Below are 21,277 nucleotides of genomic sequence, written 5' to 3'. Positions count from 1 at the left end.
AAAATATTTCACTGTTACAGGGCCCAAGCTGATCACACAGGGTCGTGGATTCTGCAGACACAACTGGACACACATGAGCAGGTGCTCCAAAAGTCAAAGAACCTTCAGCTTTATTTGGGGAAAAAGTTTGTTGTAGTAACACACTTACAAGAACAGTATTCCTGTGTCTCTTAAGTTCAACGTTCTCTATCCAGACTTACTTGGAACAGTGACATAACCTTATTATCTCCAGCTGCAGCAGCCAAATCCAACGCTGAGTGCCCTGCTGCATTCTTCTTCTGCACGCTTGCCTTGCAGCTGTAAATACAGAACACATTGGTTTAAACTGCTTAAATTCATTTTAAGTTACTGCACTTAGTGAAGTGGCTTGTAGGTGAACGTTGATGTGGGATAACTTTGCAATTTGTGGATGTTCCTTCCTGCAGGGACACGGGGCAGGCTCTGGCCCTCCAGTGCTGCCAGGCAGGTCTGTGCTGGCAGGCTGGGGGAGCCTGCAGCTGAGCTGGGGGCCCAGCCACAGTACCTACCATAACAGGGCTCGGATGCACTCCTCTCCCTCCAGTCCCAGCAGAACTGCCTCATGGAGAGCTGTGTTGTTGTGCCTGCATGGGAGGAATGAGCAAAGTACTTATTACCTAAGGAAACTCAGCAAGCAGAACTAAGGAAAATAAATAGGAGGATACAGAACACACTAGAAGTGTGGTAGGCTTTGGTGGGGTTTATCTCTAAGTCAAAGTGGATGGAGAAGGAACTGAATAGAACAGCTTTAACAAGTTGCAAGAAATCTTCAAAGCTGGTAGCTGGAAGAAGGAGTGAGGATACTGTCATTGAAAGGAACTCCTCCACTACAGATTTGTGGAGGAGAGGTGGGGGTTTAGTTCCCTCTAAAGCTGGAACACGTGTGATTTTTTTGGGGTAAAACTTGGAAAGAGCCAAGGCAGAGGATCAGAGCTCACTTACGGCCCTGACTGCTGGTCAATGTCGGCCCCTTTCTGCACCAGAGGGGAGATGGCTCCTGTGTGCTTGTTCAGGACAGCAACTGTGAGGGCAGGGCGCTCCTCCTCGCTCAGGGAGTTGGGGTCAGCTCCCTGGAACAGAGCAGAGGGAAATGGAGCTGGTAAAACCATACAGATTCTTCAGTTTCTACCCTGCTTTTGTATTACGCCAATTCAAGTTGGGAAATGGGCTTCATGCTCAAGGCAGAGAGAGGTTCAAAGTGTGTTGCTTTGCTTTCTTCTGAAAATGTTTGTCCAAAGCCAGAGTAAATGTGTGTAACAGTAGCCAAATGAGATCCCACAGCAGAAACATAGAGATTATGCTTGCTTTTGCTATACAGAGGACTGGATCCTAAACTATAAAACAGATACATTGTTCTTTCTGCTTGGCCTTGACAAACCCAGAGAAGACTGCCTTATGCACTGACCAAATAGAAACTGGGGAAGGAATCTATAAATGTAAAACAGGCCCTATCTTCTCTAAAATGCTCTTCCAGTCTGAAGACTGGTATTGCAAGGCTGTTGCCTCCTAATCGTCACTCCAAAGTTGCATTCCAGGCTAATATTCATGCAGTAAATGGCCCAAGAGTTGAAAAAGGAAAACTTCAGCAAGCGTAACTTACATCACTGAGCAATTGTTCTATGAAGGGGATTCTTCCTTTCCCAGTTTGACCCAGTTCATCCAGTAGCTGTCTGGACTCTGGCTGTGGAGACACACAACAGCCAGTAACATTTCACACAGTGAAAATACAAGTAGGTGGGCCAGATTCCGCCTTGGAGTGAAAGTGAAAAATGCACACAGTGGGATGAATTCAATGTATCTGAGCCTCATTGTTACTAATCCCTGACTTTGGGAATGTCTTTCTGAATCTAAGCAAGTGTTGGGTAACCAGGGTTAATATCTCACTACTGAGGTCTTCATTCAGCAATGATTAGCTTTACATCAATGCAGCTCTCCAGGGCTGTACAAAGATCTGCTCAGCACAGTAAAATTAAACATGGGTACATGTTTAGGATTAAAGTTTGAAGCTTCCAGAACTTGTGGAAGTACTCTGTTCTAAAAATGTGTATGTTTTGCCTCAGATAAGTTAGTTTACTAAATCTTAAAACAACAAACAAACAACAAAACCTAAAACCTTTTCCTTTTATTTCTTCCCAGCTTTCAACCTCCTTTTCTCATTTTGAAAGCTCTATCACTTGACCAAGCATTTTTATCTCTGGACTCATACCACAGAGCTCTGTATCTTCTCCCACCCGTTGAGTTGGCTGACTGATCCAAGCTTAGATTAATGTACATTTCCTTTTTGAAATTTTCCATGTCATTACTGACAATCCCTTCAGTAGACAGTTCTTTCAGAAAATTTGGTCTCCAGTGGAGGTTAAATCCTGGCTGCTTGCATTAAACTAGGCCTCTACAGAGTCGAATGTTGTAAAGTCAAGGAAAGATGACAATACCTCCACCTGATGTTGCTTCTGAAAAAAATCTGTAAAGAATCACTCTGCAACAGTCCTTAGGCCTAATGCAGTGTCAAAATTGAATGGGTTCAAAATGAGAGAAAAAAATCTAATTAAACTCTTAGTAGAAAAACAAATGAGTTATTTTCAGTTTTGAACTAAATGTCAGTTACCAATGTTCAGGTTTTATATTAAGTTGCACTTTTATCCCCTGCCCTCAGTCAGGGTTAAAACCTTTCTATTTTAATCCTTGGATGCCCTCCTTCATGTTAGTGCTGCTCTAGAAATCTTTTCTCCTGTATTTGCAGAAGATACTTACGGAGAGCTTATATTCCTGTCCCATTACTGTTCTTGACTTGGTTCTCTTTATTTTGCCTCTTGAATAGAAAAGATTATGATCACCTCTGCCTACCAGAAAGAAAAACAAGTGTTAATTCAAAGCAAAGTCAGTATCTGAACTAGGAGGAGAGATCTGGAAATAATTTATCCACAATCAAAGCAGTATTTATCAGTTTTCTGCATGAGAGAGTGATGAAACACTTGTTGCAGATCATACTGGTTTTAACAAAAGGTTTACACAGCTCCCAGTGCAGTTGCTGCCTCTTGTCAAGTCTCAGACTGGAAGCACAAAGTGGATGAGACTTGTATGTGAATTAAGTATATCAAATGATGGTATAGGAATTTCTGAATTCTGAGGCTCACTTTACAACTGGTTGATTTAATGAAAACCTAAGTCCAATATGAGATGCCCAAAGTGCTGAGCTGTTACTAACACCAGTGGGAGATTGCAGTTAAACAACATCTCTGCAAACCAGGTCTAGGATGAACGTATTTCATAATTTCTTATCTTTGCCAAATATGCCAGAGCTGGCAGTCCATGGCAGAGCTCAGAAGTAGAGATAATATTGGTATTTGTGGTTCCTATTGTAAAAGAATATGTGAAACATCTAAAGTTTTACTGCTATAATAAAAACACTGCTGTGAGCTGTGGCTGCAGTTCACTGGTCTCCTCAGCTGCTCCCTAGGGATGAAGAATTTCCAGGAATGTTAGAAAGTCTGTACATTGCTTAAATCTCAGCTCGGACACATTTTGCGACTTAAAAGATCAACTTAAATAGACACAGAATGTTTGCCTGTCTAAGCTTCCAAGCACTACTTCTGTATTCCTGACTGCTGTATTTATGGTCTACTGTAAAGAGGGGGGAAAAAAATCTCACCAAAATTAGTCTGACTGCCATCCTGTCCATCTGTGACTTCTGTTACAGCACTCGGGTAATCATTGCTGAACTTCACTGCTCTCTTAGGATGAATATCCTGTAGAATCATCAAATGCAGGCAGTTATTATCATGTAATGCTGCTATAATCTTAGTGGCACAAAACTGTTGCAAATGAGAAAATACATGGGCTGTTAATATCAGTGTCAAATTAACACAAGACATTATCATATGTAATTGAACTCTGTTTTGAGGCAAAATTATGTGGCATTTTTTTCTAAACCTTGTGTTAGGTGTTTCTTTTGATTTAGAAAATAAAGTGACACAACCTCGCTTAACGAAATGAAGATTCTCACCAAATGAAAGTATTTCTACCACTTGAGAAATTTCATTTCTGAAATGATGTGATACAGCTTTTCAGGCTCCATATGGCAAGGTAAGCTTTCCAAGATGCCTCACAAGAGACACAGTCTGAATTTTGGATTTTTGAGATGGTAGATTTTAATCTTTGAAAAGCTAGAAATGTGTATGTCATGGTTTTTGGAACATGGTAATTCTTGAGATGGAAGTTCCAGATTTTGAATAAAGTTAACAGGAGCTCTGACAAAAGTTATCTCCAAACTATTGGAAATTACTAAGCTTATTCCTTAAGAACACAGTTTGCAGGCTGAAAAAAAGCAGGATCTGAGATCAAAAGCTAAGGGGTGCTAGGATCATCAAACAACATCAGCTGAAAGAAGAAAGTTAATACTAATAGCAAACTAACAAAATGTGAGATGATAACAACATAACTGTGAAGTCAGGCTTCATCAGATAAAGCTACCTGTTCATCCAGCTCTAACAGAGAAAGAAAAAGATTCTTTTCTCTGAAGCAATAAGTTAACACCCTCTGAACAAAAGCATTTCTTGTTTAGACCTGAATTTAAAATGTATCATTACACTGCTCTAGTGACAGCTTTAGACCAGCTGCCTCTCAACAGGCCCCATCCCCTGAACTGACCTTGTTAATAGCAGCAAAATTCAATGTAATAGTGACGTCACAGTCATCTTCAGAGATGGTAGCATAATTAATCTAGAGGGAAAGAGCAGCCATTAGTATGCCTTACCAAAAAAAACCCCACAGAAGTACTTTCAGGAATAAGTCTTGCTGGTGGTGTTTGTGGTGCAGCCAATACACAAAATCACGTGTGGCCTTTACCTACTTGTGATATTGTACCAACACTTCCCATGTCAATGAGAAAGGGGCAGGTGTTTTTTGAGTAACTGGAAATTTTGCAACAACTGAAATACCAAGTGAATCCAAAACTGAAATGAGGCTATATTTCATGGAAGTACAGTCATTCTCCACTGAGATTTTGTAGCTGTGTAAAAGGCTGTGTTGTTCTTGGGACTTCCAGATCCAGGAGAACTGGTGGCTGCTTTAGTCACACCAGCCTGGGGAAGCACAGTCAGTATTAAAACTTTGGTACCTTTGTGTATCAATTCCTTGAGACAGTACTGCTGGCAACAAGTCTATGGGAGTCATACAAAAATGAGTGCACAGGGGATTATAAAGAATGGAATGAAGATTATATTGCAGCTGGTTAAGAATTTTGAGGTAAGGTTGATTATATTTCCAATCCACATGAAAAACTGAAAAAGCAGCATTAAACCCAGATAGCTGGCATCTGCTTTGAACCATTTCTGTTACTTTTGAGGGCACTGGTTTTAAGACAATAAACTGACAAAAGGCCAAGAAGCAGCAGGAATAGCCTTCCCTAGGAAATTTTATATTCTTCAGGCTTGTCTTTTTGAATCCTTTAGCAGAGGAAAATGTTGCTATGTACTGTACCTCAACTCTATTAAGCAGATATTCTCTTATATTTATAGTTGTACTACAGCTTCTGAACATGCTGGTGGACAATAGGTCTCAGTGGATATGGAAATCAGGTGCAAAGTATTTACTGGAGTATCTACTCCTTAGGAAGGAGTCCTAGAAGGTTTCCACCTTCTTCCTATATAAAAGCAGCTGAGCAAAGGCTTTCTCACTCCCCTTACAGCTCTTAGGTGAGAGAATAGGAATTCCCATTGGAAAGAAAGCAGAAAAAGTCTTCAGAAAAAGACTGAGCAAAAAATGGAACAACAGAACAAAGACATTTTACACAAATTACACACAAAAACAGGTCAACATCTAAAGAAAAGGGAGACATTTATTTTCCCAGTGTTTATGTAGCAGCCACAATAATCTCATGACCCTCCATGGGAAGATACCACTCACAAGCTCCTTCCTACCTTTCCCATTTGAGGTTCTCCAATCAGTGTTCTGAATTCAAGGTTGTTCTGGGCATAGCTTCTAAGATGAGCACAAACATGATCCAGCTGTTTTCTCCAGTAACCTGTTCACAGAGAGTTAAGCAGGAGAAAAATCCTTAAAATGTGATTAACATTCCTTCTAGTCATGTGATGGAAGATTTAAAAATAGCATAGCTGCACTGAGATAAAAAAAAAATCTGTAGAAAATTCATCTAATCAAGAAAATGAGAAGGAAGTTATACCCTAAAAAGCCAGGTGAAACACTGTATTATCCATAGGTTATATATAATTCATCCTTAGGGCCCTCTATTCACAGCAAAGCCATGTCTTGGAATGATCCTTGGGAGTCAAAACTGGTCCTATGTGAAGGGAAAATCTCACACTATTCCAGATCATAAGAAAAGAAAAAAGTAAAATATTAAAAAAATTTTAAGTAATTGTGTGTTATTGAACTGATTCGTAGTTGATTTGGGATAACTGACAGGGAACAATAAACCAAATCTGAAAACTGCAAACACAGAAACTCAGATACACAGCATTTTGGTCTGTGTAAATTATCCTCCAAATAAATTCCTTTCAATTATATATGCGAGAGCCTATTAAAAGCTTAAGCATTCCTGCTCTTTTGCCTATCAGGATCTCTGGGAGAGAGAGAGTCAGCATTCCTTTATACTGATAGAGGGCATGAAACGTGAGGGGCTGAATGAGCCTGGATTAAAAACTCATCTTAAGCTATTTAGAGCTTTTGCACCTCCTGTCCAGGTACTTCTGGAGCTCCATTCTGTTTTCATCAGAGAAAGCAACAAATGGACTTGTTCTCATTTTTAACTGACTGTTTTCAATCTAATTTTCTTTATAGCATCCTTATGGTAAGTACAGAGCATGATTCATTTTGTTGTAAATAAAATTGTGTAAGCTGGATAACCTCATTTAGCTTACACAATGAAGCTGCTCTGACCTTATCCTTTCCTTCATGTTAAGTGAAGCTTGAAACAGTGAAAAGAGACCAAGCCAGAAGAAAAGTGCAGCTCTGGCTTTTACAAGACAAAGCAAGGGCACAAGGAGTTTTGTGCTTGGAAGACTCAAGGTTGAACTGGTATGACAAACTAAACCAGCAAATCTTACTTGTTAAGCAGCTTTCAATGGATAGAAAAAGAAGAACCCACAGAACAACATAAATTGTTCCCTGCTGTGGTCTCATATGCAAAAACTAATACAAGTTGAAAGTAGTATTTAAAACATCTAAAATAGACTACTTGGTGAGTGATCTCTCTGTAGAAGTCAGTATTATTTGCAATAAAGTGGTTCATAACTAGCCCAGATCCCCAGATTTTACTTCAAAAAATCCAGAGCGTCAGAAACATATTCTTGCATGGTTGATGTTTTATTAGATTTCAAAGGATTTTTGGCAGCACTGATGGAATACTTGAATCCATGCTGCCCATAGCAGATTACATCTATATCACACTGATTTAACCTTTGTTACAGTAAAAAAGGGAAGCCTTCTTTGTAAAGCTTACCTGGTGAATGTCTTGGCTCCTGTTGAAAACAGACTGAAAGTACAGCAAAAAAAGAAACCCAGTACACACCAGAGGATTACTGGTTTGGTACTGCTGTTGTTTGCCCCTTTCTTAACTGTTTAGTATTTTTTTTTATAATCTTCACACATGAAAAGAAGGTTAGTTAATAATTGATATGGTCAAGAAATAATAACCTCCACCATCTTATTTAATCACTTGTATTTAAAAACTTTAATATCAAATGTCTGATACTATTTTGATTGAAGAAATAATGGTCATATTTGGCATCTATAAACAAGATTTTCCTGGGTGATAGTGCATGGTCATGTTGATGCAGGTAGTTTCAAGCCATGTATACAACTCAGCATGAACTGACTGTAAGAGACATTTATTTTTTGATTTATGGAATGAAATATGTTACTCAGTCCTGGGCAGGATCTAATGGAGAATACATTACACAGTGCAACTTCCACAAAGTTACCTCTGCTAAGTGGATAAAAATGAAAAGAATTCAAATGGAGTTCAGAATTTCTTCCCTCCCTTTCCCAGTGACAGCAGTTCTCACTCACAAGGCAAGAGCTGTACTTCTGACAGAGATATACAAATAATCGGTGTTACTTTGCTTTTTTCTTGGCACTATTAGGGGCCAATCCTCTCTTATCTCTGACTAAATTAAGCTCCCTGACATGTTGAGTCAAGTGTTGTATTTCCTACAGTGATGCCTAAAAGAACATGCCACATTTCAGAGGAAGGGAGGAGGAAAACAGATTTCCCCACTGATTATTTTAAAAATCAGAGTCCATCTGAATACAGATACACAGAATCAAAAGAGGAATTTCTAACATTCTTTAGCAACCTTTACTACCCAATAGAAAATGAATTCTGATACCAGCCTGAGGGGTTGACCATCTGATTGCTGAAGAGAGCTAGATGGGAAAGTGGATCTAAAAGAGTAACTGCTCCTCCAAACCAGGGTTTGGTGCTGTAATGATTTAAAATTAACTCATTCTATGGATTGCCCAGCTGGACTGCCCTGTGAGATTAAAGACAATTTTACCCACTAAGCCATTTATTAGATCCTTAATTAATACAGATGGACTGTCTTCAAGGGTTTGGGATCCAGAAAGCTGAAGATTTCTCAGGATAGTAAAACTAAAACCTCAAAATGTCAAGCATTTAAAGACAGCAAACGGTCAAGTGGTTCCACAAAGAACAAAGTGACCACAAAACTCACTTGGAAAGATAGTTGTCTGTAGTACTGATACTGCTCCTACTGTAGTCTGGGAGAGAAAAGACTCTTCAGTGAGTGATGTTTTCATAATCCTACTAAGAATCCCTTCCTCTAGTCTTTGCTTCTGAAGTTTCTACAATTTATTCCACAACAGCACCCCAAACAAGTTCCTCATGTAGACCAGCTTCATCATATTTTCAAGAGCTCTGATCCCCTGTGTCTCAGAGTTTTGTTTATCAGTATCCCTGCAGGTGCCATCACAGCTCTACCTGAAGTTCACATTGCAGGGGCTGTGGGGGCTGCTGGGAAGCTGTGCAGTGGTTTCCAATTCAAATAGAGGACACCTGCCTCCAGTCTTGTGGGATCTGAGGAAATCAAACAACTGCCAAATTAGTATGGCTGCACAGGGCTCAGTCGCCACAATTTTGATATTTCTGATAGCTTTCTTTCAGCTATTGGTGGAGATCAGTGATTGAATTCTAAGGCAGTGCATTTACAAGTGACTGGTGGGAAGATAGACTTGTAAAGATGTAAATCAGTGTCCTACTGATGCCACATTCCATAGACTATAATATTTTCAAGAAAAAGCAAGGTCATAAATTGTTTAGAAATCATAAAATCAGAACTTCTAACCTTTTCCAGGACTAATGGCTGTCAGGAGAGGCTTGTGATCACTCATCTTTTCCACCTTTTCTTTTTGTGAAATCAGCTCAAGCTCCTTACTTTCCAGCAGTTTGCTGGATGGGTAAAAAAGTCCAATGGTTTGGGTTCCTTTATCTTCTCTTTCTGTTAGTTCTGTCCTTGATTTGGGCAAGAAAACAGGACAAGGTTGCCAGGCAACTTGAGCCTGTAATTGTTTTGCCTGTGGGAGGCGGAGGAGAAGGGAAAATATAAGTAATACAGATGTAATTCAATAGCTTACAAGCATAACTTAACCAAAACACTACACCAAATTGTAAGGGAATGAAAAAGCTAGCAGGAAGAATCATTAACAATTTTTTATTTTAATTACCAGTCTGCAACAACAAGGCAACTTACCACAAATATTCAAGCAAAATCCAAATTCTTCATGATTGCCAGGAGACATGTATGCTTTTGTAGGGCAAAAGCTGGCCTTGCTAAGTATTGGGCTCTTCCTTAAAACAGAGTTTTAAAAACACTACTACATTTGCATGAAATAATATCAGCAGGCCACAAATAATTCACAACTAACAACATAGAAGTACTTAAAGAGCTAAGACTTTCGAAAGGCTGATCATTTCTCACTTTGCCATTTAGAAAGAGGCTGGATCAAGGCCTTGAGCTGAGGCTGCTGTTCAGCAGAAAGCAGAACCAAGGGGTTTGCCCTTGTGCTCCTAGTCCACAGCATCGCCCAAGGAAATGAATGGAGTTGTGCTGATCCACACCCACAATGGAGCAGCCTCTCAGCTGTGTTCAAACCTGGCTTTGTAACACTGTGTCCCACCTGAGCAGATCCCACTGAGTCCCCACGATCCATGGGACTGGCAGGAGAGCTCTGTCTGGATGGGGGCTCTATGAAGATACCACAGGACACGCAGAAGCGAGCATAGGGCTGGTTGCTGGTACCACACTTGGAACAGGAAAAGTAGGATGGAGGAGGTCCAGGCTGGAAAGTTCAATGCAATATTTGTCACTAGAGAAGCATAGGATGAATGACTCCAGAATGATAAGAGCAGAGGAATGAATTAAGAGGAAGTAAATACCACCCTGAGTCCCTTGGTACAGTACAGGACTAATGGTTATTTATGCATATAAGGGAGTGTTTTAAATTTTATGTGCATTCAGCTCACAGAAAATAAATTCTCCTCAAGTGTGATCTTAGGTAGAAGCACTGTACAAGGGGAAATTGTTTACATTGATTGTAACTCTACTGGGCAGCAGCTAAGTACTTGTTTTTATTGAAGTTAAGGAGGCCTTCAGTTAAAACAATTGCATGCATCATCTCATATCTGGTAATTGCCTGTATTGGTGGTTATAGGCCGGAGTTGTTATGGGAAAACTTGCATTAGGTTAGCCTATACTTTAACCTTTGATGGGTAAATTACTTTGCCTGAGCACAGGGCTGTTGCATCTCAGCTGATGCAATGATGGTGCTTGTTGACCCGTGATCATTTGTTCGCAACTCTAAACCCTTGGGTCACTGACTGATGTGGGGTCAGGATGTCTTGTAAGCCTTTCATTTTTCCATACGCAATCCTCGATGCTCCAAGCAGGTATGTTGATAATAACACTGTTTACTGACTGACAAGAGTTTTGCACAGAGAAGTCTGACATGGCTGCAGAGAAGCAGCAGCCGGTTTGTCCCACAGACAGCAGGAGCACATGCCTTGGCCCCACACCAGGCACAGAAGCGGGCGTCGCTCTGGTTCACGCCGTTGCACTTTGAGCACAGAGCCGTCTTCCTTTGCTGGCCCTGCTGAGGTGGGCAGGAGTCTCCTCCAAATGTGGGCTAATAAAACAAAACAAGCATTAGGGAGAAAATGCTTCTCATGAAGAAAAGTCCACAAGCCTAATAAGGAGAAAGAGGAGAGCAAGCTGCTCTGACAACATAAAGTAATATTCAGCCTAAATGAATTATTGCAGCTTAGAATGAGCAACAGAGTGACTCGGGTCAAACCTGTAATTTTGTTTTTCATTACAAAACCATGATAAAATGTAGCATTAATTAATTTGAAAATATTTTTAGCAGAACTAGCACCAAAAAATAAGAACCTTATCAATGGTGTGCTTTTAAACTGAGTATTTATTAATAGGGCCCTATGTATAAGTACAGACGAAATAAAGATGGAGGCGTCTCTGCTGATAAACTTGAATTTTCAAATCCAACACACAATCTTCTTTGTACCTTTCTTTTTAGTAGTATGGCAGGGAGAATGCATTCAGGCAAGGAGTTTCCTCACAGTTTGGAATTTGCTGCATAAATACTTTTTTTCACTCTTTTGCCTTGTGCGAATTATGTATTACCCAACTTTCCTCCAATTAACTTATATGAGTAAGTAAAAGAAAACAGGTTTTTCATCTGAAACTTTTGGAGTTTCAGTACAGATCCCAGTTAGGACAAATAGGACTTAAAAATGTTTTGTTATGTTTTGCCTCAAGGCTTATGTAGTTTATTTTCTCTACAAGTTGGGAATATGGATAAGGGACAGAACCCAAGGACAATTATTTTGATTACACCACAACAAAATAGCCCTGTTTTCATCTGTGGCCTGCATTGCAATTTAAACAATGTAATTTGGGAGTTCAGTTAGAAGATAAATCTTCCAAAAGCACAAGTCTAAATATATTCTAAATCTAAATTATTTAATACCCATTAATAATAATATCAGCATTATTACTATTAATTATTCCAAAATACTATTGTTATCACTAATTAATCACTATTATTAGTAAAATTTCTGATTACTATTAATAATTCTTAGTAAGTATTTAACTTTCTCAGCTGATACAGGTCTCACATTCAAGTCACATGCCTAACTACATATGCAGCTACATATTATGTACACATATATCTGCATTCAGTGAAGCAGCTAAACATACATTTATCTTAGGTAAGTACAGAATCCTACTGAAACTCACTTTCAAATAACACTTCAGTGCCTATACAAGAGACTTTTGCCTCTAGCTACAGACAGTTTTAGAACTCAGAAGATAACCATTAATCAGAAGATTTTAATTTGCAAACCATTATTATTCTATCATTTTTGTATTTATCAGAACCTGGAGAGGTGGAATGTGCCAGACATTTTTAATACAAGACTTTTCAGAACTGAAAGTAAAATTCTTCTAAGGAACCAAGCTAAACAGGGAGTTGAAACAGAGCAATTTTAGAAGTAATATTTCAGTGCTTTTCTCACCTCTGTGCAGAGTCACAGCCAAATACAAGCATGCTAGCTGTATGCATGTAGGAGAAGCAGCAAATGGAAATAAGAAAAATAATGTAAAAGTGGAGATATGAAAAATAATGTAAAAGCGTATTCTATTTTCAGAAAATAACTGAAATCACTGTGAATGATGTTCCTGATGTATATACTCAACTTTTCTACTGCAGTTGAAAGTAATCTGGATGCAAACAAGACTCCCTTGGAGTCAAGACTACTTATTTTCTAAGAGCCTTCTGAGCTTTCTCAATGGCATTCACAACACTGACTTCCATGTCAGAAACTTGAAGGTATAAGAGACATGTTTAGCTGGACATTTGTGGTGAAACTTCTGAGGGAGGACTGGGCTTAAATATGACATGGGGGAGAGAATCTCTGCTTTGGTAACACAGGGACACATGGACATGACTTCAGTTTTCCAAAGGTAAAGGATGTTCTGCTTTGGTTTGATTAGCCCAGTGTGATTGAAGTCTTACCATCTGTACTTCAGGCAGTTTGCTCTCACAAGTCGCACAGTGTTTATGGTGAAGAGGATTTCCTGTGCCACACACCTGACAAATGACTTTGCCCTTTTAAACAGAGAGAGAATACATTTCACATCTGATAACTGTGAACAAGAAGACAAAGACTTGATCTTACAAACTGCTGGGGTTATTCAGTCCTGCAGATAGAAGAGATCCTTCAAGTCTGGGCTGTTTCACACTTTAGTTAGGCCATGCTGCCTGGTCATCACACGGTGACTATTTGTTTTAAACTATGGGATAGTTTCCTCAGGAGATTAAGTATCAATATCTCCAGATCTTTACATACACTAGTGTCAGTTTGTTTAGTCACTACACTCACACAAAACAGACAGCCCAGTATCTGCAAAGAAAATTATTAATAATAATATAATACCATGAGGTGCCTTAAAAGACCTCTACAAGGTCTTGGCACAGTCAGTATTAACAACTGAGTTTCTACCAGAGCTAAGAATAATTAGTCTGCTATTTTGATGTTGCCACTAAATAGTTCAGGTCTGCCTCTGAACCTACATCAGGGGTGCCATAAAACATTACATTTAGGACAATGTCTATAATCCACTGGTGGTGGGTTGACCTGGCTGGAGGCCAGGTGCCCACCAAAGCCATTCTATCACTCCCCTCCTCAGCTGGACAGCTAAGAGAAAATACAATGAAAGGCTCATGAGTTTAAGGGCAGGGAGAGATCACTCACTGATTGCTCTCAGGAGAAAACCAGACTCATCTTGGGCAAAGTCATTGAATTTATTACCAATCAAATCAGAGTAGGAAAATGAGAAATAAAACCAAATCTCAAAAAACACCTTCTCCCCACCCCTCGCTCCTTCCTGGGTTTAACCTTCCTCCTGATTATCTCCTGCCCTCCTCAGCAGTGCAGGGAAATGGGGGTTATGGTCAGCTCATCACACATTGCCTCTGCTGCTTCTTCCTTCTCAAGGGAAGTATGTCCATGTCTTTCTTGTACTGGGGAACCTTTAATCCTTTTTTCCATTCAAACTGTTTTTAATCCTACTAACTCTTAAAGGTGTCCATAATGTAATTATACAAAGCCAGGTTGGATCAAAATATTTGTAACGAAATCACTTGTTAGAAAAATGCATACCAGGAGTTAAATCACTATTTTGTTTTACTTATTCTCAATTACCTTTATGCAGATGTTGTTTTGAGGCTGCAGCTGTGGAGCTATTGGTGACTCACAGATAATGCAAGTGGGTGTATTCATTGGCACAAGATGTCTGCATTCAAGGCATGGTGCCATCTGAAGGAAAAGCCACACCACAGTTGTGTTAGGGAACATAATGGGATCATTAAGGTTATAATGAGATTTCAATATTTTCCCAGCTGGACTCTCAGCAGCAAGGTCACTGGAGACATAGCAACTGACAGCAACTGATATTGATCCTTAAAAATCATAGTATCATATTGAGAAAATATGAAGACATCTGGAAAGACAATGCCAGAAAGGTACTGAGGTAGTTTTCAATAAAATTAAAATGCTACTATAAAATATGTACAAGTAGTTGAAATTCTCCTAATTATGGACCTAATCTAAAGAGGTGGTGAATCTCGGTCATTACTTAAAACTACAGCATTGCCCCAGACCAGACAACTTTCTGATGATACAGGAAGGGAAACACAGTATGGACTTGTTAGATTAGGTTAATATCTGTTGGGAAGAGCTTAGGGAAGACAGTTACAGGCACCACTGCAAAAACTTGGTGCTCTTATATATGCCCACACATGCCACCATTTAAGGTTTCAGGATTGGTACTGTTTCCTGACACAGGCAAATAAAACAATTTACTTTTTCATTGTTTTCCTTATTAGAATACACGACACTTGAAGAAATCTGTGGGTAATTTTGCCCATGGTTAACGGTTTATGGTTATCTATGGTTAATTTGAGGAATTTCATTGGGTCCAATGCTAAAGGTATCGAGCAGAACAAAGCAATTAGAGCAGAACTTCCAAATGAAAGTGGGACTGAGTAACAGGTTTGCCAGTGCTGCCTGTGTAACTTGCAGAGGCTGTCGTTCTCTTCAAGGACAATGTGTGGATTGCTATGATGTTCTGCTGACCTGTGTTCCTTCGGGGAGTGGGAAGCGCTGGACTGGCACAGGGGGGATCAGATATCCACACTTCTGGCAGAAGTGAGCCAAGGGGTCAGACAGGCGAGGGGCAGAACAGTGTGCACATCTGAAAATAAGAGCAAACCGGCTGAGCTTGTTTTAGTATTGCACTGCTGCATAATAGTGAATAATCTGGAACTTGTTGTGACAGGACTTAGGCCACTGGTTTCTCAGTTGTGATTTCCCAGCTGTGGTGGGACACCAGACCATGCCCCAACATCTATAAAATGAAGTTCTGAACTCTAAACAGCTTTGCAAGGTAGAAAGCTCTCTGGCTGCTCTGGAGTTTCATACTTTGCTCCTCATCATGAGAAGTAAACAGGTCTCCTGACAGGCAGTCTGTGTCAGGCCTCACTGCTGCACCACGAGGAGCCACTGATGTAGATCAGAACCTTTTCAATACTGATAAGCATTAATGTCCTGTGAGACTACTCCAGTGAGCAGTGTTCACCTACAGCACTGAGGGTGTACTACAATTTGAAAAGAGAGTTTATTCTCTGATCCTATGGGTGTTAGGAATTTTTTTAAGGGATGATGAGACAGCTGATAACTGACAGTTGAAAACTACATTTAAGAGAAAGAATTTTTAAAGTCCTACCTAGATTATACTCTCCACTTATGAGCCAGTGTCTGTCTTTGCCTTCTGAATTTTTACAGAGGCCCATAGCATTATCAGCTTGGTTGCAAAAGCCTAAGATACTTTCCAAAGGACCAATATGTTAAAAGGAGAAGTCACTTACTTAAGAAAATCTGTTTCACTCTGGATCCTTGACACTTGTGTGCTTGCTAAGCTTTTCTGGCTAGTCACTGCAGAGGAACTTGAAAACTGAAATAAAGGTAATTCTTCAGGCTTTAGAAAGGAAATATTTGCAAATGCATATAAAAATAGCAAAATCAGCTACAGATGTAATTTGAAACAAACTGCACTTAAACACACTGCTTTGAAGAGTACCTACTACCCTTGATTCCCCCATTAGTGGCATTAAGGACCCACAGCTTCTTCCAATAAAAATAAATCAATGCCTTGCCATTTACTGCCACCACAGCATTACCGAATATTGAGTTTAAAGTATGAACTTGCCAACATACAGCAGTAAGTATTTGCTGACCGTGGATTCAGGAATGTATTAGAAGAGAATTAGTAGGAATGCAGTCACTGCTCATTTCCTTTGCCTGGCTTTGTCCCTACTGATAACCATGTCCTGCTTTGGGCATTCCCAGTCTAGTGCATCATTACCATTACATTTAAATGCATTAATTTAAATTGCATTAAATTAAATGCAAAGCTATTAAAATTAATAGCTGAGAGAGATCACAAATCTCCACCTCCTCCTTTTTTTAGACCTCTGTCCTGATGACAGCCGTGTACAGTTTCCGTCAGCTTACCCCTCTGCTCACCTGCAATGACTCCATCGGTTGTGCTGAGGTGGATTCCCCTCTGTACTCTGTGGTTCCCAAACGACTGGCAAGGAGCTGTGGTCCTTGAGAGGAACTGTGAGAAGGCTTTCTGTCTGTTTCCAAGATTAAAATTACAATTCTGTTATTCCACTGTCACCCGCTTCATGCAGTTAATATCTACCTGAACATGAATGTTACATACTCTTGCTAAACATATTTAAAAACATACTTGGCATCCACATTTCGGGTTCAAATAAGCTGCATGGAATTATAGGAAATTAAACTAGAAGAAACCCCATACCTCTCTGACAGAGCTTACTTTTATGTTTTAATTTATTTACAGTTTTCTTCCTTCCTGCATGCTCAAAAAACCCAGTTCCTACAAGTAAATTAATGAGTAAACATTAATACAATTCCCTGCTCTTAAACAGTCCCATTGCTGTTGCCATGGAATAAGACGCTTTATCTACAGAGAAAATCTGGGTCAAGCTTTCATTTCTGCTTTGTGTATTTATTTTGGAATCTTATTGCAAGCAAACATCAGTAAAGAAGTGCTGTAAAGGATTTGCAATCCCATCAATTTAACAGCATTTTCTGGCACAAAGGGAAATACAGACCGGGCCTCGTTGTGCTGCTGAGAAATGAATGACATTTTAATATGTTTTTAAGAAGTCATGTGAAATGTATGGAAGGTAAGTTTTGTTCTCTATTTGCAGTGGTGAGCAATTGAAACTGGAATTTCCAGAGGATGTTCTGTCTTCTGAGATGATTTTAAAATTACCCACGCTTTACAAGTGATACAAGAGGAAAACTCTATACTATTTTCTGCTAGAACAGAAGACTATCTCAGTTTTATGAAATAATACTGTACCTTGAAGGTCTTGGGGTGTTTGATCCCAGGCAGGCTTGATTTCCACATTCAGTCTATTCTTCTTAGGTTTTGTAGTAAACATTCCACCTTCCTTATTCTAAAAAGTAATTCCATTTGAATTACAAATAACATTTTTGCATTTGTGCTAATCATCTCTTGCTATAGTTATTTGTTAAAATTTTAGAAGTACATGCTCAAACTATTTTTTTTCAATGCAAGCATTTGAAAAGCTTAAATTATAAATGTATTTTTTAAATACTTGACCTCAATTGGTCATAAAATATCATGGGGGGGAAAAAAGCATCCCCTTGAAATGGTAATATTACCAAAAGGATCAAAGCAGCAAAGATGGGCAAACAGAGAAAATAAGATATGTAAATAAAACTGGCAGTCAAAGCTTAATCTCGAAATAATATCATATATACAACATTTTATATTCACAAAAGGGGTTACAATTGCTAAAACTTACCTGTGTGGCCATATCTTTTAGGAAATTCTTGTCATCATCTTCAACAGGGAAAACCATGTTTGGTTGCTGGTACTCTACCACAAACACCTTTGTTACAACTGAACTCTCCCTGTAGTCCCTGAAAATCAATGTTCACAAAGCTAAAAACCTGCCACAGACTTGTGTGCTGCAACAAGTAAATCACTGATGGATGTGGCTCTTCAGGTGGAACATCCCTTCCAAGCTTGGCAGTCAATATTTCAGTAGAATTGAGCAATATTTATTTGATAAATCAACTGTCATTCTCTAATACCTATTAAATTACAACAGTAACATTAAAATTGCTGAAAATATCCAAACCACTCTGTCATTCTAGAGCATCTCTCAGCACACCTGAAAATGACCTAATAAAAACCAGACTGGAAACAAGTGTAAATCTAGGTACTGATAGCAAGAAATAAACATAGGCCTCGGTTTTGTGTGTTATATAATGTTGTTATATCCCAGTGCAGACACAAGGCACACTCTGGCTGCAGGTGGAGCTAACAGGGAACAGCGAGCACAAAGCTCCAAGTGGAGTGGAAGTTTCTGCTCCCTTGGAAATAAAAGATAACACAACACAGTATAGACAGAGAATTTATGTGTCCTCTCTCTGTCTCTAAGCATGAAGTTAGTTTGGACAAAGTCAGTGGCTGTGCAGCAAAATCCAATTTTCTTTCTATGTATTGTATTTTTGCTTCACCCAACATTGTAATTAAGCTGTGAGGTTCAGCAGTCTGTGATCCTTTGGGAGAAACGAAACAAACTCCTGGGAAGATCAACTTCTATAAATCCATTCAACCACTAGATGACCCCAGAAAACACCACCGTGGTTCCTCTGCTTTTTCTGATGATCTCACTCCAAAGGATGAGTTCTCAGTGCAGTACAGCAGTTTCTCACCCACAGCCTCCATGGATCATTGGACACCCACAGTCCAGGAGATAACATCCAAGAGGTAATCCAACCACACAAACACTTGATGGATAAAAAGCATCCTGAGAAAGACATGTCACTGCAATCATGAGGACCATTTAGATTGCAAACTGCCTGGGAAAAGGCTCATCTCTCACCTGCAAGGTACGGAAAGCTTTAAACAACACGGCTACAAGCTATGACAGGGATATCTGTCCCCTGCCAAAGCAGGATTAAAATAAAACAGGATACTCACTTTGTAACTGCCAGGGCCTTGACCATTATTTTCCCCACTGGTAATAAGATAGGACCCTTATACTCCAAAGTGTTACACGCCCCATGGCCAGGTTTCCTAATGAGTTCTGGTTTACTTCCATCTAAAGTGTAATAAATAGAGGCCCCTGGTGTATCTGAAAGAAACAGAGAAAGTAATTCCTCAGACTGTAGGCAACCTTGGAAAAACAAAGCACTCACTACTGTGCTTGATTTTTCTCACATAAAGAAAATAAAGCAGTTCTATAAGTGACCGAACGTTTGGGACCAAAACTGTTTCTCCCATGAAAAATCCTTTACTCAAAAAAAGTAATTTCATTGGAAGCAATATTCGTGACAGCAAAGTAGCTGTGCAATGGTTTTGCATGAAAACATTGCAGCAGCTTGTCTGTTCCAATGACAGAAAGGGTATTTTCTGCCACAGCGAAAGGTGACAATTCAAAAATTGTAATGACAACGTTGGGAGTGAGCCTGGCCCAGGATCCTTTCAAGCACTGTTTTTGCAGTCAAAGCAAAATGCAACAGCTTAAAAGTTTGGCCTTGGAAGCAATTAAGGCTGCTCACACATACAACTTTTATGTCAGTAATATTGTTTGAATGCATAAAATTACATGCAAGGACACTTGGTGCATCAAACCTATTGGTTAATTTTATAAGTTCCTTAATGAAATGCACACTCCAAAATTCATACTTAAATGCAAAGAAAGCATAGAGGCCAAACATTTCAAATGGACACATAAGTAAAGGTTTGAGATGGAGTCAAAGCTCTTGTTCATACCTGATTTTATTTCTATGAGAGTATTTGTGTCTATTTCCCGTTGAGCTTTCCCTGGAGGTGGAATTCGAAGTGGGATGATCTGAGGAACTGAGACAGAGCCAGCTGTCATTTTCCTCAGCAGTGATCTTTAAAACGGAAAAATAAAAAGGCAGACAATAATCTTTCTAAACAGAAGAATGCACTGAGAAATACAGCCTCTTAGCATGACTCCTTGTCTTTATTTGTTTCTCTTAAAAGAGAGAACATTGGATTCTTGAAACCATCCTGTGACTGTGATCCTGTGTGTTTGAGCTAGAACAGCTTTAGCACCATATGTCAGTGATATATGGCAGGAGTAAGGGACAGGAATCTCCACCCTAATCATGCCAGATGTGAAACCAGCCTCATTTCATTATGGCCCCTTAAATAAATACAGGATGTCCTGAAAAGGACTACAGAAAAACAGCTATTGCTTAAGCTTATGCCAGTTATCATGTGAATCAAGAATATATCCCTAAAACAGGTGCCAAACCCGATTTATCCTAGTGTACACAGTCATTATCATGTTGTGTAATTCAAGAATGAAAAATTGCATTTGGGTATGATGGCATTTTACGAAACGAAGAGACGTACTCCAGGTCTTGGGAATTGATGCTCAGGGCCAGGAAACACGTCTATGCTACAAGGATGTGGTTTTGTAATCAACCCTCCAGTGCTCCAGAAACAACTCTTATGCTGCTCACCAATGCAGGCAGGGAGGGTCACTCCCCACCCTCTCTGGGCAATCTGTCCCAGTGCTCAGTCACCCTCACAGGAAAGGAGTTCTTCCTCACGTTCAGGTGGGACTTCCTGCGCCCCAGTTTCTCTCTGTTGCCTCTTTTCCCATTTCCGGGCACCACCGAGCAGAGCCTGGTCCATTCTCCGACATACACCCACCAACTACGGGCGGATCAGATCTTTACCTGACCTGAGGGGTTGACAGCTTTCCCCTCATGCTCCCCACCTGCTCTCGGCACACCTGGGCCAAAGGTACACGGGGTTCCGCTCCAGCCTCTTGGGATCGTATCCCTGGCGGGACGCACACGACCCCACCGGCATCCCCAGCGCGGCTAGGCCCCGCTCCCCGCCCCTTCGCGGCGCAGCGCCCGCCCCTCGCCCCGCTCCATCCGTGCTGTCCAGCCCCTGCTCGGCCCGTTCCATCCCTGCCGTCCGGCCCTTGCTCACCCCGCTGGACCCCGCTGGACCCCGCTGGATCCCGCTGGATCCCGCCCCTCTCGCTCCCGTTTCCAGGGACGCCGCCCGCCCGCCGCTCCCGGCCT

General features: G+C 40.2%; 1 protein-coding gene across 3 annotated transcripts; it reads right to left on the bottom strand.

Annotated features, from left to right (window-relative positions):
- Positions 1-85: 85 nt before the first annotated feature.
- Positions 86-21,272, bottom strand: DZANK1 (double zinc ribbon and ankyrin repeat domains 1). Of its 3 annotated transcripts, none has more exons than XM_039569930.1 (21): positions 21,183-21,272; positions 19,980-20,104; positions 19,185-19,338; positions 17,998-18,115; positions 17,529-17,625; positions 16,658-16,770; positions 16,000-16,085; positions 15,209-15,326; positions 14,276-14,389; positions 13,087-13,179; positions 11,056-11,178; positions 10,174-10,335; positions 9,342-9,570; positions 5,937-6,040; positions 4,666-4,737; positions 3,668-3,764; positions 2,770-2,858; positions 1,619-1,699; positions 961-1,088; positions 528-602; positions 86-297 (listed from the first exon to the last, which is right to left on the bottom strand). In XM_039569930.1, exons 2-21 carry the CDS (start codon positions 20,086-20,088, stop codon positions 177-179), a joined length of 2,283 nt encoding a protein of 760 aa, XP_039425864.1. In that variant the 5' UTR covers positions 20,089-20,104; positions 21,183-21,272; the 3' UTR covers positions 86-176. The 3 variants fall into 3 exon arrangements, with proteins under 3 accessions (XP_039425864.1, XP_039425863.1, XP_019138026.2); XM_039569929.1 differs by having other exon boundaries at positions 21,193-21,271; XM_019282481.3 differs by lacking the exon at positions 21,183-21,272 and adding an exon at positions 20,702-21,031.
- Between the last annotated feature and the right edge of the window lie 5 nt (positions 21,273-21,277).

The sequence above is a fragment of the Corvus cornix genome, chromosome 3 (assembly GCF_000738735.6).
Source record: "Corvus cornix cornix isolate S_Up_H32 chromosome 3, ASM73873v5, whole genome shotgun sequence".
In the NCBI taxonomy this organism is placed as follows: Eukaryota; Metazoa; Chordata; class Aves; order Passeriformes; family Corvidae; genus Corvus; species Corvus cornix.
This window is presented reverse-complemented; position numbering and strand designations above follow the sequence as displayed.

Bases quoted from the DNA above. Each gene is read 5' to 3' on its own strand.
- DZANK1 (XM_039569930.1), bottom strand. From the start codon at position 20,088: ATGACAGCTGGCTCTGTCTCAGTTCCTCAGATCATCCCACTTCGAATT. The intron at 14,390-15,208 runs GTCAGCAGAACA...CTTTTCCTTCAG, and splicing joins CACTCCCCGAAGGAACACAG to ATGGCACCATGCCTTGAATG. The intron at 10,336-11,055 runs GCATGTGCTCCT...TGAACTTTCCAG, and splicing joins GTGCCTGGTGTGGGGCCAAG to CCTGGACCTCCTCCATCCTA.